The 18,625-nt window shown below is 51.9% G+C and overlaps 1 protein-coding gene across 8 annotated transcripts in view; it reads right to left on the bottom strand.

Moving 5' to 3' along the window:
- Positions 1–18,625, bottom strand: part of RANBP3 (RAN binding protein 3) — a 53,059-nt gene that overhangs the window by 9,869 nt on the left and 24,565 nt on the right. For 3 of the 8 annotated variants that reach the window (XM_040629503.1, XM_040629499.1, XM_040629500.1), the window contains exons 3-9: positions 17,859–18,047; positions 9,942–9,978; positions 9,764–9,850; positions 7,712–7,783; positions 2,557–2,622; positions 1,712–1,804; positions 553–671 (exon numbers count right to left, since the gene is read on the bottom strand). In XM_040629503.1, coding sequence (XP_040485437.1) covers positions 553–671; positions 1,712–1,804; positions 2,557–2,622; positions 7,712–7,783; positions 9,764–9,850; positions 9,942–9,978; positions 17,859–18,047 — 663 coding nt within the window. The remainder of the gene's footprint in view (positions 1–552; positions 672–1,711; positions 1,805–2,556; positions 2,623–7,711; positions 7,784–9,763; positions 9,851–9,941; positions 9,979–17,858; positions 18,048–18,625) is intronic. The other 5 variants (XM_040629501.1, XM_040629502.1, XM_040629505.1 and 2 more) reach the window with 3 other exon arrangements.

The following is an 18,625-nucleotide window of genomic DNA, read 5'->3' as shown; positions in this document are numbered from 1 at the left end:
CAAACCGGGCTCGGAAGAACACGCCCCTCATTTTTCAGCTGCTGGGCAATACTACTAGAAAACACATGCTTTTGGCCTAGACAATCCCAGAACCCTAGACATTGCTCAAAAACTTCTGAACTGACTCCCCAGGCAGATTTCTTCAGTTAGAACGGCCCACATATACGAGTCCCGGAGTTGTTCAGGTGTGGAAACAGGGAGGGGAGACATCTCTCCATATCAAATGGCACAAGACCTCATCAATGAAAGCCATTCCTCCAGCCCCACGGACTCCCCAGAGGCAGTGGGCAGAGTGCCCGCCGGCAAGCCAGCCCACCCCGGCCGCGGGGAGGTGCTGGGCCCAGGCAGTGCAGCACTCTGGAACCACGGACAGACCATTCTCGGCGTTCTAGCAACTACGGACATCAGCTGCAGTTGCGCACGCACGCCGCTGAGCAAATCCAGAAAGCCCTAACATGGGCCCGCCCTGGCGCCCCTCAGAGCAGTTAACTGTCTACACACTCAGCGAAGCCCCGAGGAGGTTCACGTGCTCCCTGCCCAGCACAGACACACCTCAAGTGCTCGTGCCTCGTCGGAGGGACTTCTCCGTGCTGGGTTGTCGGGCGATGTTGCTGTCACGGCCCCCGTGCAGTCTGTTGGGATACTGACCCCGTTGGTGCCGCTGCTCGGGACTGCAGGGACAAGAGGACAGTGGCGGGGTCACGGGGGTTTAGTGTGGGACCTCGAGCGCTCCCTTCTACCATTTAGACCAATCGTGTAATTTCTCCTTTTTAAAGAAAAGGATTTGGTATCATTACTGAAAATCACAAATTCTTAAATTAAAAAAACCCAAACGAACCCAGAACTACAACCTAACAGAAGTGAGAATATCTTATTGCTTATTCCACAAAGAACTGCATGAATTTTCAGTGTACACAGAAGTGATACTGCTAACTAAAGTAAAAGAGAAAAAAAGAATATATACTGAATAAGGCACAATTATGAGTTTTATAAAACACAGTTTTACTCATAACATCTTGATTCTATGCACTTCTCCCTATAAATAGCTGAGATCACGTGATGTGCACAGCTTTTAAATCTGGCTGATTGGTCTGCATAACTTAAAAAAAAAGCCTTCCCGTTGAAACTCTTTAGAAATACTATTTCCTTCATGTAGGATGTTGGATTGCTTCTGATGAAGAATTTTGAATTACAGGGAGAGACCAAGAGGAAGACAAGAAAAGCTCATTAATATTAAGAAATTACGGGCCAACTGAACACCATGACCTATGCGGAGATCATGGAAATATGGTTTAAGAGTTAGGTCTTACGGGTGGCAAAGCAGATAAAATTATGCACATAACCAAAATGACCCTTCAAGTCTCTCAGACACACAGGCGGAGTTTTGCCTGCAAACATGCTCGGATGAACTGGAGACACTTGGGAGGGAGCCAGCTTTTATGAAGCCAGCGTATACAGAAAGCATGTCTTACCTAGTGGTCACCTTGGCCTCGTGCCGCAGGGAGAAGGTGGGACCACGCTCTGTCTTCCCTGGGCTCACCATGGACTTAAAGGATTGTTTCCCCAGCTCTCTATTTCTGTGTGCATTCAGCAGATATGGCCAGAGTCACCTGTGTCTTTGTCAAAGTCACCAGACACAGCTGTTCCAGGCCAACTTCGGGATTGTTCTATACCCTGCCGTGCGAGCCTGGGCACCAGGGCCATTTCTTACCGGTCTGTGAGAGTGCCTTTGGCTGTGGGGCTTGTAACACTGCCGGGCGAAGCACACTCCGCTGTTGCTCCTTGGGCTTCTGGCTCGGCAGACCTGAGAACAGAGGTCAGCTTGCCTGGGGCCCTCGGACATCACAGGCAGAAACACGCAGCCCCATACTGGCTCTCAGGGGCTTTCTGGAAATTAATTCAGTAAGTGCAGTAATGCTCTATGGGGAACCAAGGGGCAGCTGTCCTCAAGTGCTGGGCTCAAGGATCAAGCACAGATGGTGCAGGGAGAGCAGAGAGCCACAGGCAGCCCCCCAGTGTTTAGGACTCTGCTCGGGCTCACATAAAAACACCCTTTGCACCTGCTTTTCAAAGTGCAACGCTGAGAAAATCTGTCTGCCAAACACAAATTGGGCAGGAAGCACGAGAGAATGCTTCCAACTCTGCACCACTGCCAGGCCCTGCTCCCCAGCAGCAGCCCACTGGATCGTGGCCACACGCTGCTAATCAGGCTTCCCCTGCGGCACGCTGGGGCTGGGATGCTCTGGAGACACAGCCTGAACCAACTGAGCTATCGCTGGGCACAGAGTCCCACACCAAGCCAAGTCTGCTTCCTTGCCACCCACCCCCCTCCTCAGGGTGGCAAAGCGCTCACAGTGGGGAGAATCTCCTTGGTCTGATGGGCTCCTTAAGAGTGGCTTTTCAGTGCTCATGTGCCAGGTAACTGAGATGACCCAGAGAGCAGGCTGAACCCGGAGCATGCCGGCTGGCTGCCTAAGGCAGCAGTGCAAATAGATGCTGCAGAGGCAGGAGGGGGAGAAAGTCCTTCCACTTTCCTCCTTAAAGGCGGGCACCTACCTGCGCTGGGTGCCTGGCCGTGGATCAATGTTGGTGGCTTCAACCGGAATCCACTGCTCTTTTCCTCTACAAGCATAAGACAAAAGATAAAAAGCAGGCCTGCCTAGGAGGTAGAAGTGGGGGCAGCAGGAAAGCTGAGACAGTCAAGGGCAGGGGAAGACTGTGGTCCGGACCTCAGTAGCCATGAGCCTAGAGAACCAGGGAAATGTTTCCAGTTAAAACAGAAACACAGAAGCCCGGTTCAACCACCAAAGTTATAAGGCAGCTTGGATGAGGAGGTGCCAGGGGGTTGCAGGAAGTGCTGGCTCCAGGCCAGGTGCTGACAATGAAAGACCACGGGGGTGTTGAAGATTCGAGACAAAAGTGACAGTGAGTGCAAGGCTGGTCCACCCCTGGGCCACCTCACCCAGCGGCCTACCAAGAGCTTTGTCGGGCTCACAAGCCCTGGAGAATGTCAGGGAGTCAACCAATAAAGGTCCCTGGGATCAGTCTCCCTTTCTCAGAGGACCTGTCTTGTCGGAGGACGCATCTGTAATCTGCGGAAACCTCTGTACTACCAGCAGATGTCTGGGAAATGAGACTCGTTTTCTGTGGTGAAAGATCAAAGGTGACAAACAGCAGGCTTGCTCTCTCTTTCCAGATGTGCCTGGAGAGCTTCACCTTGTTGCTTCCTGAGAACGCTGGAAGGCCCAGGACAAGGAAAGGGAAGGAAGCAGGGCGATGGCTCAAAACCTGGATTCAGCTGGGCCACTGGGCCACAGTGGTCATCTGTGTGTGCTGGTGAGTTGGCCTATCTTCTAAGAGGTGGGGAGGTGGGGACAGTCTAATCTGCCTTGACGGGAAAGATCAGCATAAAAAGCCTTGACTCCAACAGGTCAGGTCTGTTCCTGAGGCAGCACAGGGATGGCAGCATTCTAGGCCACCAGAGGCAACGTCACTCTTGGGCTAAGGTCCAACTCATCTGAAAAAACCCTTGTCAGGGTGCAGGGAACAAGATTAATACACAAAAATCAACTGCGTTTATCTATACGCTAGCAATGAACAATCCAAAAATGAAGTTTACAAAAACATGTTATTCCATTTACAATAGCACCAAAGAGAATAGTACTTGGGAATAAATTTAACAAACAAAAACTAAAAAACATCGTTGGAAGAAAGACAAACAAATAGGAAGATGTCTTAGAAGGTCACACAGTATGTGATTCTATTTATACGAAACATCCAGAACAGGCAGATCCCCGCAGACAGAAAGTGGATTCTTGGTTGCCAGGGGCTGGGGAAGAGGGTGGTGAGTGACTGGTCATGGGGACGGGGTTTCTCTTTGGGGTGACGGAATGGTCTTAAATTAATTATGGTGACGGCTGCACAAGTCTGTGGAAACACTAAACACCAACCGACTGCACACGGAAGCAACACAAATGCGTTATCAGACCAAACTCTGAGGCATAAAACAAAGTCAAATCAGAATTCTCAAGGAAGCTGAAAGGCTTCTTCCTGCTGCCTGCATGTTGGTCAGCCAAACCGCTCTCCTTGGGCAAAAACAGGGTTACAAAAACTCTCACTGCCAGTTAGGATGAAGGAGTCGAATCCACCAGGCTTCCACGAGCCTGCGTTAGCGGAGCTGGGGTCTCTCTCATAAGAGGGGTCATAGAAACGACACACAGGAGAATCAGACACCACAGATGCAGGCGAAGACGTGCTGCCGGATGCGCCTCTTTAGGAGACAAATATTGAATCACATTTCCAAAGCTTCAGGACTATTCAGAAGATGACTGGCAGTTTAAAAGCATCAAAAAATATTGAGATGAAGTTCACAATTGAGATAATCTGAAAAAGACTTTACAGCTGGGTTTGCAATGCTTACGTTGATCAATCTCCACCTCTCTGTTCTGTGTGCAGCAATGCTAGCTGCATTTGACCCTCGCAGCCAGCTTAGGCTGACCAGTGGGTGGGGGCTCGGGCCTGGGTGAGCACGGCCACGGAGCACCCACTAGCACCGGGCCTGGCACCTGGCCCACCCCGCAGACGCACAAGAAATCACAGGGTGCTGCAGGGAACAGACCACAGACAAGACAGATAAGGCATGCCACACCTGTCATGGCAACTGAGGACCGCGGACAGGAGGAGCCCAAGGCAGCAAGGAGGTGTGCTCACAGGGCAGTAAGCCGAGGCCCACTGCAGGCGCCATCTTCACCAAAATAGACATGCTCTCTTTTCATGGCCTCAAAAAACTCACTTTGCCTACAACATGGCCAGGGTACAATGAAAAGCCGTTGCTGATGGTGAGAGCCCTAGCACACATGACAGGGTCACTGGGATGCATGAGTGACTGCACCGGTGTCCTCTTGAGGGCACCCACGTGCCCCACCGTGAGCTCACTGGGATAAGAGGTGGTTCCCTGTAAAGCAGCCTCCACCCTCCTCCTAATCACATCTAAAGCCAGTGGGTTCCTTTGAGGGTGCTTTCTGCCCTGCCTCAGGAAGACCCCAAGTGATGTCTGCGGGAAGCAATGCTTACCCCCAGGGGAACTTCAACTTGGTGTATGCCAGAACTGAAAAGACTCTAAGAGGAGAGAGCCTGGTGGGGTCTGGGCAGGTGGGAGGGTGCTTGGCATGTACGGAATTGGCGAGGAGGGTAGAGCAATGGGACACGCACTGTGGACAAAGGGAGCCAGATTTCTGTCAGAAAGACAGGTAGAATTATGAAGCAGGGAGACTCAAGTGAACCCTGTTGGTGCTGGATTGGAAGTGTACATGTGAACCCAGGCTTACCGCACATGCAGACAGATATGGACTAAGAAATGTGTGTATGTGTACAGAGAGGGATGTGCATAGGTACGGGCGGGGGGTGTCCCCATCTCTGGGACCGAGAGGCCCAGCACAGTGAGAGTCCGATGGCGGTGAGCTTGCTGAGCATGCAGACCTTGGTTTCTGGAGACCACGCTCCACTAAGAAGGACACCTTTGAGAAGGACCGTTGTGAGAGACGATGATGAGCCTGGAGCCTCTTGTTAGGACAGAAAAAAGTGCTTAAAAGAATAACGAGCTGTGGCAAAAGGAAATAGGTACCTGTTTGGTGGGACTCCCGCTAGCCGAATCTGGGACAATTAAAAGAAATTCTGTACTAATAACGACAGAATGTAAGCTGCTGACTGAAGCAGGAATCCACGCATCCGTCTTGCTGTACAATATAACAAGGGACTAAGTGGGGAGAAAGGACAGCTCTCTTACAGAGCACCAATTAAGCGTACTAGTAACAGTGAAGGCAGCCCCCCCCCCCCCCCCCGGCGATCGATCATCACAGTAATGACTAATCCAGCAAGAGAACATTGGTGGAGGTGGACACTGGAGGGCAACAGTGAGAGGAATGGGCTTTCGTAGAGTCTCAGAGTATCTCTCCAGAAGAAAAGGGGATGATCTCACAGCAGAGGAACCGACAGAGCCCACTCTAACCAAGTGAGCAAAATCAGCCCCACAGGCACCAGGCCAGGTAAGCACCGTGTGCCACCTGGGACGGTGCAGCGTGAAGAACACAGCTTCGCTTCTGTGGTACTCCAGCCCCACAGGCACTAATCGGGCAGAACCACCAGAAATCAGTGGACAAACCCAGACAGAAAAACTTCTCCAAAATCACTGGCCTGTAATCTTCAAAGCCATAAACATCAAGCAAAGAATGAGGAAGTATTCCAGATGGAAAGAGAGATATGGGGTATATGATCCGGGATCTGACCCCTCTGCTCTGAAGGACATCACTGGGACGACTAGGGAAAATCGAATGGGCAAAGGGATATGGAAGTGCTTTATAAAATTCTTCCATCAGTTAAAAATCCACCCTCCCCCACATTAAAGCTAAAAAACAAAAGAAAGGCAGGCAGGCAAGGACGGAAGAAGGCTGATATGACTCCACCCTGCCTCAGGGACCAGGAAGCAAGGCTGTGTCAGCACCCCTCAGCAGGCCTGGCAACCCCCTTTTCTCAGGGTGGCCTTGCTCTCAGTGCTGCACGATAAAGGTTTCGTGGAACAAGAGAGCGGAGTGAGACCATTGCTCACAGATCTTAGAGGTGATGATGGAGAGATCTGTAATGGAAATTGACAGCACAAGGCCATCTAGATGCGTGCTTCAGCAACTGGTCCCCTAGACCAGAACAGGATCACCTGGGCTAACACTGCCCCTACAGTTCACAGGGCTACATGCTAAGCCAGCACTCCAGGGGTTCCCAAGGACCCCGACAAACCAAACTCCTTAGGACCTGGTGAGAGAGGGTCAGCTCAAAAAAGTCTGCTTTCAGAGTCAAAATGAATTCTATTGTTTGAAATGGTGCTATTGAATCAACCCCCTAAGTTATAAAAACATTGCCCTCATGCCAGAGTAAGACTTATCTTGCAATGCTTTTGAAGTCGGCAATGAATTTATATAAGGCAGGTTGGGTTACAGAATTCGGGTAGTTGAACTTGCTCATTAAATCTTTTATGAGGAATTTCAGCCACGTGGGAGAAACTTTCAGGAAATCTTGGAGCTGGATCTCTAGCGAAAGACCAAAAAAGGAAGGCTCCATAGTCTTCAGAGGGGAGCAAGCTACTTTCCTTCAAGGTTTAAAGCTGTGATTAAATATGCTTACATATTTATATGAACAGGTCTAAGTAATATTGATTAATGTGAGACTCTAATGCACAGAAAAGGGGTCTGGAAAATTCCATCGACCTCACAGCAGTTACCTTAGGGGTGGGAGAGGGAGAGGGGCAGACAGATTCTTTTACTCTATGTATTTTCCATTTGCCTTTCTAAAAAAGTGGTATGAATGTATTACTTGTGTACAATTTTGAAAAAAGAGTAACACACCTCTTTATAGTTGCTTTTTGTTTTAAAAAACAAAAACAAACAAAACCAAAGAACAGAAAAACCAACCAACACCTTAAAGGCTCCTTGTGACCAGGCCCTCCTGCAGAAACAAAAAATTAAGGGCTTATGAAGCCTGCCTCACACTGGATTCCAAAACTATGAGCTGAAGATTTGGGAAAACATTTAGGAACTGAAAAAGAATCCGGCTTTCAAATTGCCCGTTCCTGTTTAAGATCTTATTTTATAATATCAACTGCTTTTCATCCCAGGAAAACCCCCAGTGACTGGTAGTAAAGCAAAGGGACAGGAGGGCTCACCTGGTTCTGAGTCAGAATTGCCTGCAGATGGCTCGCAGAAGGTTGACGGCATAAAAACATTGTTTTTTGATACTGTCGACAAGGAGGTGCAGGCAGGGAAGGGAACAAGAGGAAAAACAGTGTGAGTAGGCAGGGCACACACGCACCCGATCACCTACCCCACCTGAAGTCTCGATCTCTAAGCCCCACTGTAGGGGCTCAGCATTATGAACCAAGCCTTTAGATGCTGTGGTCTACTGTGGCCGCCTATCTTGTCCTCATGCCCTTGGCTTTTCCTTGGCACTGTAGGTCCCAATGGGAGCAACCAGGAGGGAAGCAAAACGAACTGGATGTTCCAAGCCTCAGACCCTACTCCTTGTCACCGGCCAGAGGCTTGCTGGTTGGCTGAACCTGTCCCCTCACCCGTTTAGGACCTTACTTTACACTTATCAAACGCTTTCCTGGGTGTGGGCCAGGCAATAAGGCAATGGGCCTCAGAGCTGAAGAACCAGCTGGGTAGACAGAACACAGCTAAGCAGAATCAGAACGCAGGGCACAGACCATGCCTTCCAAGATACTGGCTCCACTCCTGTCTCCAACCCCGGTGACTGAGAGCAGACTATTTCCTATGCCAGTGCGCTAGAGCGGAAGGGAAATGCTTGGTTGGTTGGCTGTCCTTCCCTGCAGCCTATGGCCATAGCACGAATCACCTCTCCTCTTCTCTGCTGTACCTTCCACCACAAGGTGTGGTGCAGCAGGGCGAGGTGAATAGGAAGGAATACAATGGATCATGAGGGAGCAGAAGCTCCCTTGTTTCACAGGAACGCCCATGCAACAAGGGAGAAAAGAAAGTCTCCTGAAGCCCGACTGCTAACTGTCCCGACGGTTCCTTAAGGTCTGCTTAGCCATTCAGGAGGGTCTCAGCAGTCGTGAGAAAGGGTGTGGCAATGTCCACAGTGAGTGTTAAGGGAAACAGGAGTGAAATCCAGTGTGTTGCAGGGAGGATCTTGAAAGGATTGCTACATGGGGCCTTCCGGTCACATCTGCATCACTTTTGAAAGCAGAAACAACCTTCCAGGGTATCTTTTCCCCTTAAAGTGTTATCCTTTAGGTTCGCAGGTATAAAATGCTTTACGTGAACTTCCCAAGAAGGAATGCCAAGTCGGGTAATCAGAGATCCTCTCTGAACATATGTGCGTCTCTAAGTCTGCACTAGAGAGCCAAGACTGAGAAGATGGACGATGCCAGGGGGGAGTCAAGATGGGGAGGACAGGGGGCAAGCCCTGAGGCAGTGTTTACTGTTGAATCTGCAAGGCTGTCCCCAGGCTCACAGAACTCCCACCAAATAGCCACAGCATCTCTCTCGACCCTGGGAAACTGCCTCTTTGCTGCACTGGTCTTTGTAACAAGCCCCGGGCTGGTCTGCTGGCCCCCATCCAGAGCCTCCACACTCTCGGGCCCAGCCACCTCCACAGGGTCCTAGCCTGGCCCACCCTTCAAGGTTCCACCAAGCCCTCCTCCTCTGGGAGCTCACGGCATTCCATCACCAAAGTGTGTTCTGGGGCCACTTGGTTCCATATGTACTGCATGTGTGTCTGCGCTCTCAACCAGACTGCCAAGCTCTAGGCACATGGCTGAAGGGTCAGGAGGACACTCTACTTCCCACTTCCTACACCTTCAGTCTAGAGACACAGGCACAAACCTGGGAAGGAGAACATGTAATTAACACTTCCTACACCTTCAGTCTAGAGACACAGGCACAAACCTGGGAAGGAGAACATGTAATTAATGGCCAGAGCCCCTAACAGGCCTGACTGTCCTTTTCCTCTATTTCAGAGCGACCATTTCTTGGCGCATCTTCTTTTAGTTCACTAGGCCACGACCCTCTATTAAGTGTCACTGATTCCGGGGGGGGGGGCACTTCCAGCTTCATTCCTGACAGAGACTGAGTCTCAGATTGATTCTAACTGGATGTGGGCAGGAGACAGACACCAAGTCTGAGGCGTCACAGGGGGACGGCGGGCTCATCAGCACAGATGCTCTCACTGATCGGCAGTGGTCTGCAAAGGTTACCTGACTGTGAAGGTGGGAACTGGGTTAAAGAGGACGTTCTTTCTCGCTTGACGGGAGGGCAGTAATTTCCATCTTCTCGGTCGGAATCTACAGAAAATGAGGAGGAGGAAGAGGAGAAAATCAGGCTGCTTCCACTTTTACAACCAAAGAGAACGAGAAGTTTTAGAGATTTCCTCACCTTCTCCACCTTCGGGGCTGGAGCCTCCAGCTGGCCTCTGAAACGACAGCACACGGCAGGGGGGTAAGCGAGGGCCGGGCTGCCCAGCACCCAGCAGCCTGAGTTCCGTCATGAACGGATCGTGAAACGCAGCGCTGAGAGCCAACTCCCTGAGCTCATGCACCCAAGTCGCGGACGCACTTTCAACCTAACGCTCAAAAACTCCCCCAGGAACCCTCTGTGCCTGCCTTACCAGGCCATGGGCTGAGGAGTCCTCCTAAAGGCTGAGAACGCATTTACNNCACAAAGAGCGGTTTCTCTGTCTCTCCACAGGTCACAGCTAACTGTGTGCCACCCCCCAACTCAAGCACAGTGAAATGGTATCTGGCTGAAATTCATTCTGCCAAGAGCTGGCAAGCGACCCACTCCACTCTGGAGAGCAGCAGGCCTGTTAAAATGGTGGCCGAACACCGGATCGCAGCAGTTTCTGTTTCTTGCCCTGGCACATTCCACAGCGAGGAACCGCTTCAAGGTGGACCATTACTTCCAGAGCAACAGAGAACTTTGATGCCTTGGACCTAAGTCTGCTGCACAGTGTTCAGAACACAAGCGTCAAACGTAACAACTCAGCAGACCACATAACCTACGGAGAAATCACAAGCTAAGACAGAAGGTGGCTGAGGAATTTCCTCCTTAACAACCTTTAGTTTTAGAATGTGAACAACTAGCCATCAAGAGGCCTTAAGATGAGCCCCGCTCCCACCCCCAGATAATATCCAATCCCTCACAGACTTGCAACTCTTCAGCACCAAGCAGCCAGAAGCAAACGTCGAGGGGTGAACACCACTCCTCCTGGGGCGCTTGCACGAGAGCAAGCAGAGGAGCCAATTTTCTTATTTTCAGAAAAGTCCCCAGGGGTCAAGTTTAGCCAAACGAGGACCACCTGCCTCGAGGAGCTGCTCCGGATTAGAGGAGGCATGCCTGGGAAAGTGCTCTGCAAGCTGCAGGGCGGGGTGGAAAGGCAGCAACTGCCCTCAGTAACACCAATAATGGGCTGTGAGCACAGTGAGCCCCGGGCGGCACTTTCTCCAGAAGGGGCCACAGAGGACTTTCGGCTTCTTGGGCCACACACATATTCCACCATCTTAGCTTGCAGACAGAGGCCCGGAGTTTGTGGACCCCGTCCTAAGAGACAAGGGAGAAAAAGGGAACCCAACCTGAACTCACTCCTCCCGAGTGGGCCGACAACTTGGGTTTGAGTCAGAAACGCAAGCCTTTCCTGCTCAAGTGCGTTCGAAGTGCTCCCTGCAAGCCTCGGCAAAAGCACGAGGAGGACTGCTGTCCCCACGCTGCATCGGGTGCTCAGGAGGCCCCGAGGAGGCCATTCATCAAAGTGCTTGGAAACAAACCCCTCCTAACACAACAGGGGTTCAACAGTCTTTGGGGTAACTGTGAACATACCACAGGGCCCCAGATGAAATGGAACACCGGAGGAGTCAAGCAGCGGGCTCCTGACGGGCACACACCGGCGCCGGGACCGCGAGAGCAGAGTGTGGCGGTGCTCGAGCCCTTGGAGGCCCGCAGAGCTTACTCTCCCCACTCCCACACCTCCTAAATGCATACCTCGGGCAAATCATTTCACTCACCCAGGCTTCTGTTTCCTTCCTTGGGAAATGGGGGTGCCAGCACCTCCCCCACAGGGAGATGGAAGGGGTCAGTGAGATAAGCAGGTGAGGTAGCCCTCCCTCTGACCTGACACCTGGCCAAGGCTGACACCTGGACTTGGGGGGGGGGGCTCTCCCAGCAAGCTCGCTTCCGACGGATGGTATGCCCTTGGGAAGGGTGTGACAAGAGTCAGGATGTGGTCAAGTCCCTGGGCAGCCAGATGAGGGGGTCAGGGTGGGGGATCTGGGTGGGGGTGTTGCTCAGACACATACTCTGGCAGCGCCTTCCTTTCACTGGGTCCACGGCCACAGCAGGCCTTTTCTCTTGGGACCATCCCCTTCCCTAGGTGGCACCACTGAGGCACAGACTTCAGGTACCTCCTTCCTATTCCTTCACAGTGGCTGGGCCCACCCCGGCTCTGGTCCTGTGGCTTCTGGCCTCTCTCTCGTCATTCAAGAAGCATCCTGGCTGTACTAACCCTATACACGGCAGCCTCTCGGATCCCGTGGGATCTGCTACTTTGAGAGCGACTCCTGGTATCTGGAAATGACCTTGCAGACACCGCTCCCTCATCAGCTGACTTCTTTTCACTCTGCTAGCTCTTCCCCGGCTTCTCACAAGAGAAACCCCTCACCCCTGCCCCCTGCACTCCTCTGCAACCCTCACTCTGATTGTGTCATTGTGTCAGGGTCCCCACTAGCTCAAGTCCCAGGAAGGCACTGGTCCTCGGCCCACAGCAGGAGCTCACCTGGCCATTTGTTCAGCGAAGGGACAGAAATCACAGGCGCTCTGCGGGCCTCAGAGAAGCTACTAAGGCATGTGTCTCTGTGTTACACATAGAACAGTGGCCCCTGGTCCTGTCAGGGGCCCTGAAAGCTTGTCAGACCCCGGCTTCCTGTTTCCTCAGCTGCCAAAAAGGGCATTCCTCCACCACCTCAATCCCGAGAGGCCTCCACATCCACCTTCCCTCTGCCCTGCTGGCTAGCTGGGCTCATTTCCATGTGTGTGGATTTCCAGAAATCTACAGATTTCTCATATCATTCCATGGTGGCTGGAAAAGACCTGGCATGATTTCAGTCATTTTAAGTTTATCAAAACTTGTTTTGTGGTCTAGCAAATGGTCTGTTTGACCTGGAGGACGTCCCGGGCACTCTGCAGCACAGGGCCCTCGACGTTCTTTCTCCAGGGCAGACTGCTTGCTAGGCAGCTGGGTTTAGAGTGCTGTCCAGGCCCTCTCTGTTCTCCAACTTCCGTCCCAATGCTCAGCTGACTACTGAAGTGGGGGTGCTGAGCTCTCCAAGACTGTGACTGAATTGTCTCTTCTCCCTTCGGTTCTGTTTTTGCTTGGTGTATTGTGGGGCTCTTAATGACACATAATTTTCTTATATATGCCAACAACACCCCAAACCTCTCAAGAATCTGAGTTTCCTTTAGAATTTGATGAGTGCTAGGAAACCCTCCCCAGAAGTGGGCCCAGACCGGGAGCTGAGGCCTCTGGGTCCCCTGCTGTCTTTCCTGAACCACCCCTCCTTGCTGTCACGCTGCAGCCTGTCTCCTCCTGTTTTCCGAACATGCCAACATTGTTCCTGCCTCAACATTCCTTCTGCGTGTGCCACCCCCAAGGCCTGGGACGTGCTTCCTGCAGGTCCGCTCAGTGTGGCCTCGCCAAGGCCTTTCCCAGCCTCCTCCAGGGTGAACCCATGCTCACTCACTGCCCCACCACCCGGCGAGTGGAGCTGCTCCTCTCCACCTCATTGCCCAGCCTCCCCTGGGCCTCTGCCCTGTTTTGTGTACCAGCTGAAAATGATCTAATGCGTCCGTCTGGCTGTTCTGCTCACAGTTCAGACACACACCCCTCAGGATGCTGTGCACAAAAGACGATCAGCATGTATTCACTGCACAAATGGATCCCGAGTTGGTCACAGCCCCTTCAGTGACCTGGAGAAGAAAAGTGCCTGGCCAGACAACATTCAAATGCAGGAGACCCTCAAACCCACACCCCAATCTCTTCTAAGAGACAACGTGACTGGCCTCTTGGTTCTGGAAAGCTGGGAGGCCAAGGACAGAGGAGGACAACACAGGACATTACACCACCAGGGAGAACCTTTCAGAAGCTGCTGGAATCTCCTGTGGGGTCTGACTAGCCAACTCAGAAGCAGTGAGGAAACCGATGCCAGCAACTCTCCTCAGTAGGAGCTAGCACAAGGAAGCAAGGAGACAGAAGGCACGAGTAAGTCATTTCTGCTTGCCTTTGGATATGCCAACTCTTCCAGAAATCCTCAACGGTGGCCGGCGTGAGAGAAGCCTGATGTCTGTACCCCCCAGCCCTCCAGCTGCACTGAAGGTCTGAGCCTGCTGTCTGGCTGTCTCGTGCTGTCTTCTCTCCAAATAGGGAAAGGTCTGGGGTGAAGCAACTCCTCTTTAAGCCACCCTGGCCCAAAACGAGGCCAACGCCGGCTCCACACACACTTTGTGCAAACACAGCAGCCTGGTAGTCAGGGGCCAGCCCTCACCAGACTGACAGAGAGGCCACTCAGGGGTCAGCTGAGAACAATGCCTGGGACACACACAGGGGTGCGCCCTGCAGCTGCAGCTCCTTGGACCCTGGAAGTCTGCATCCAAAGCCACTAACATGGGACTCATGGGAGGAAGACTCTAAGAGCAGGCTTCCAGGATTCCTCTCTGGTGAGGAGGCAGGGCAGAAGCAGGTGTGAAAGTCCCATTTCCTCCTCTGCCTCTTCCCACAGTAGAATCCACCTCTGTGAGTGTCAGGGCTTCGGGATGATACCTAGGTGACACTGGGGTCAGTGCCCATCTGGGACACCATGACGAACATACCCCAAATCAACACTTACACAAGGAGGCAGAAAAGAAAGAAGTCCAAGGAGAACCCTTCAGTTCACAGCCCTGGTGTCAGGAGGCGTGAACGAGTGAACTGTGCCTACAGAAGCTGCAAAGGCCCCACGATGGCGGACGCAGGGGACGCATGGGGAAAATGGCAGGAGCAGTGGCTCGCTCTGCTCAGAGCCACAGGAACCTCGGGGGGAGCTGCTCATTCTGTGAGGTGTGCACATCCTTGCCAAATACAAAATAGGTGGTAACGTCTAACCCAGAATGGGACCCTGGAACTGTAGATGTGGGAAGCTTCAGTTCTTTGTAAAGGATGAAGCAGTGAAAATTTACAATCATTTATCAAGGATTCTGCGCCCCGCGCCCCCAAGCCCTGAAAGAACATGGCTTTCATGAGGCTGCCCGGTGCGGCCTCCAGGAGAACAAAGGTGCTCGGCCAGTCCAGGGGAAGGAATGGGGCTGGACACTGTGTCTCAGACACACAGACACAGGGAGAGTAAACAGGAATGAAAAGCACTCGTGGCCTTCCTGACTTCCCAGAGAAGACCAGAAAATGAGACCACGCCAGACACCCATTTGGTCTGCCTGGGCCTCAGTGATTTCGATATGGGCTGGCTGGTTTTAAAGCCCGCTGTCTGTGGCTGCAGGAAAATGGATGCCCAGGATGAAAAATCAATCAAGGGAGGGGCCTGCTGATTCATCCTGGTCTTTAAATGGACTACTGGCCAATTCCATGCTGTTTATTCTGCTACTGAGGTGACCAGCTCAGAAGTTCTTACCAAAAAGGCAGACACTGAAGAAAGAAAAAGAGCTGTGGCCTCCAAAGGTCTGAATGTTGGGCGGGAGCAGAATGAGGGTCAAATCCCGTGCAGAAGCTGGAAGATGAGGGAAGCTGTCCAGCCAGGGTTCTGGTTCCAGAACCTGTCTAAACTTCCTGGTGGGTCTAATAAACACATTTCAGGCTCCACAGGGCTTTGGCTCTGAGCTTCAGGCCAGGGGACTTAAGCCAGACTCGGAGGAAGCACTAAGAGCTGCCTTTCTCCGGATCAGAGAACTTAATCTGGATATGGTCTGGTCTTCTCCAAGCTGTCTTCTGAGAGCCAGTAAGTCTGATATATAGAGGCTTGTTCCCGGTACTGAGTCTTCGATGGCCAGAGTCTGGGGAGACTGAAAGACGAGCAGGCCCTTTGTAAGCAACAATTCAGTGAGCCACTATTTATTACAAAGAGCTCGAAGCTTTACATTCCCTCGAGGGATCATGCAATAAAGAACAGATTAAACATGATGGGCGAGACTGGCTGGGTAAGGGTGGGTGGTTTCCTGAATTCCAGTGTGGTACGGGACAAGATGGAAATCTGTTTCGATGCAAAAGCAACTAGTCCTAGCTAACCAAAGAAACACCTCAGCCCAAGAGGAAGCTGGGGTCGGGTTCCATCTGCCTTGATTTATGCCCTAATCGACCTAAAAAACGTTTACTTTGCCTTGAACACACCCAGTCACTGAAGAAAGCCAGTTAATGGGAGCCAGTGGCAACAAGCTAGAGTCTTCCATGCTGAGAGCCCAACGGAGAGAGCCCTGGTTGGCTCAGAGCTGTCACCAAATGATGCGACAGTGGCACTGTAAGGGCTTCTGATAGAACTGGGGGTTCCTATAGTTACAAGCACTAAAACCAAATAGCACATGTGTGTGTCATGTGCGCGGCCTTTGCCGCTATGCTGGTACATTCATCAACTGCTCCCCCCAGCCCTGACTTCCTCCCACAGTGACCCACAACCCATCCTGAGGTTCCCTACTATTAACACTTGACCTTGCAGGGCCGGGCTGGGGATGGTTTGAATTTCTTGGGATTAGAGCCTCCGACCCAAAGTCCACAAGAACTGAGAAGTCAAGTCCCACTGGCCAGGCCTCAGAAATCCACATCTGGCCTGGCCACAAGCAGAAGGTAAGACCCCCTACATGCCCCTGGAGGAGCAGCTGCTGTGCCTCAACCTCTGTGACCTACCCGTTTCCTGCTCTCAACTGAAAACCCTCAGCCCCTGGAGTCAGAGGCTGCTCTATAAGCTTGCTGTTCAAACCAGGCAGCCGCAAAAGGCCCTGGAGCCTCTTAGGCAGATCCACATGAAGGTCATCTGTTCTCAGGGAACTGAGAACATGATTTCCTGTGCTTGCAAAGGCCGAAGGCACAATAACTCACAATACCTGACTCACGAGAAGGCTCAGGAGCTGCTTGGCCCCCAACCGAAAAAGGGATCACCTCCTCATTCTTGCTCTGTCAGCTCTAGTACTCTCATGAGGGCTGTGCCCCTAGAACACTTTGGTGTGACTGCCTCCCGGCTGGAATCTTTACTGGGCCCAAACCCACTTGTATGCCATGAGGGACTGACCCTGTCACTCCTACCTGGCAAGTGGTAAAGACTGTTCCTTCTTTTCCCACCACACACGGACTCCTCTCCAACATGTTAAAACTGGCCTCCAACCTCACCTTTGCTCAACATCACTTCTTCCTGTGTGTCCCAGGTTTGGTGGCTGTAACTGAATTTTAATGATTTCCTTGAGAACACAGGGGACTGGTGATGTGACACAAGGGATCACTGAAGTTTGGGACTGTGACGCCCTGGATGGCTGCCCAGTGCCTGGTGTGCACAGCAGGGTCCCTTGTTTCCTTGCCTGAGAGCCATTTTTCCCTGCCATGAGAATGGGGGGGAATAGGTACCCACATGGAGTTTTCAATCCTGAATGTAGGATGATGTTTACCTTTCCCATTTTATCAACCTCCAAACACTCAAGACATTTCTTGTTCTCGAGAGTTCACAATCTTCTCCACCTATAGTCTTCAAAAGCCTTCTCAATACAAAGATAAAGGGCTCAAGGGGTTCCCTCTGGATTCAAAGGAAGAGTCTTTTCTTCTTCCTGCTTTGATTGAAGACAAGCAGTTCACAGCCTAACCACAGTCCAAACACAACTGGTCTTGCAAAGCAGTCTGCCTTAGACACCTCCTCTTCCTCTAGATCAAGGAAGTCGGGGCTTCTGGTGTTTCTAAGACCCTGAACCTGAATGCCCAAATTCAGGGAGAGGAGAAAGAAAAATGGAAGGACGGAGAGGGGGGGGTCGAATTTGATTTGGAAGTTCTACCCCATTATCCAATCCCTCTTTTGACCCCTCATGTTGAGGAAACAGGACTAGCTTCTCGCTATGGGTGTATACATATTCCCCCGTTCAGAAAGTCTCAATGTAAAAGAGGACTCAATCTTTCCTGACTTTTTGGCAGCAAGAATTAAAGGGAGCTACAGAGATCATGACCACCTTTTCAGTTATCATCAGCTGCTTGTGGTTTAGGATCTGGATCTGAGGAACCCGAAGGGAAAGGGGCCGATCTGGGCTGGGACCCCCAGGCTGTGGAGTGCTGGGTGGAGGTGGACTTACCCCTGCCAGTTCTCGCGGGAAAGGAAGAAGCTGGGCTTCAGGAGTGCTGGCTGAAGCGCTAGCGGGGGCAGGAGGCTCTAGGGCATGCTCACCAGCTGACTCGGGGTGACCCGTGCCATGGTGGGGGGCCTCAGCCTCCCCCCGAGGCTCCTCTCCCGAATCCGACAAGTCTTTTTGCTCTGCAGAGGACTGGGAGCAAAAAAGACAATTTTCCTTCAATGTAAATAAAGGCTGCAACATGGGATGGGGGTGGACAGGGATCAAAGGGCTGGAGACATTCAGACTTGAGCAGCTCCTGCCTGGGAGGATGAGCCAAGAAAGCTGGCACATGCTGTTGTTTTGCTCAACAAAACTGGCCCTCCGGAATGAAAGAACGGAAAATGAACGTGGACTTGGCTGCAGTTTAACTTTGCAGGAGGCCTGGGCCCCCATTTTCAACACAGGCAGCATGGAGCTACCATGTTTATGGGCTGGGAGTGAGGAACAACACTCTTGGTGACCAAAATGGGGGCAGAGCCTCTATCAGAGGGGAACAGGGGTGATTATGTCTCACCGTCCCTAGGGGTTAATGACCCATCTCTGCAAGAATACTGATGAGGGTGGTTGGCCCTCAGCACCATTTCTGTCCACTGAGGTGAGGAAGGCAGGCCTGGAATAGCACACAGCTACAAAACAGGGCATAGAGGGTTCACAGGCTTCTGCATTCTGCTAGAGTGCTTCCAGCCCCTTTCAACTCGTTCTGCTTAAACCTGAGATCAAGGCAACAC

This window comes from Ursus maritimus, unplaced genomic scaffold (assembly GCF_017311325.1).
Source record: "Ursus maritimus isolate PB19 unplaced genomic scaffold, ASM1731132v1 scaffold_14, whole genome shotgun sequence".
NCBI classification, from domain to species: domain Eukaryota; kingdom Metazoa; phylum Chordata; class Mammalia; order Carnivora; family Ursidae; genus Ursus; species Ursus maritimus.
Note: the sequence above shows the minus strand (reverse complement) of the source record. Positions and strands in the feature narration are given on the sequence as shown.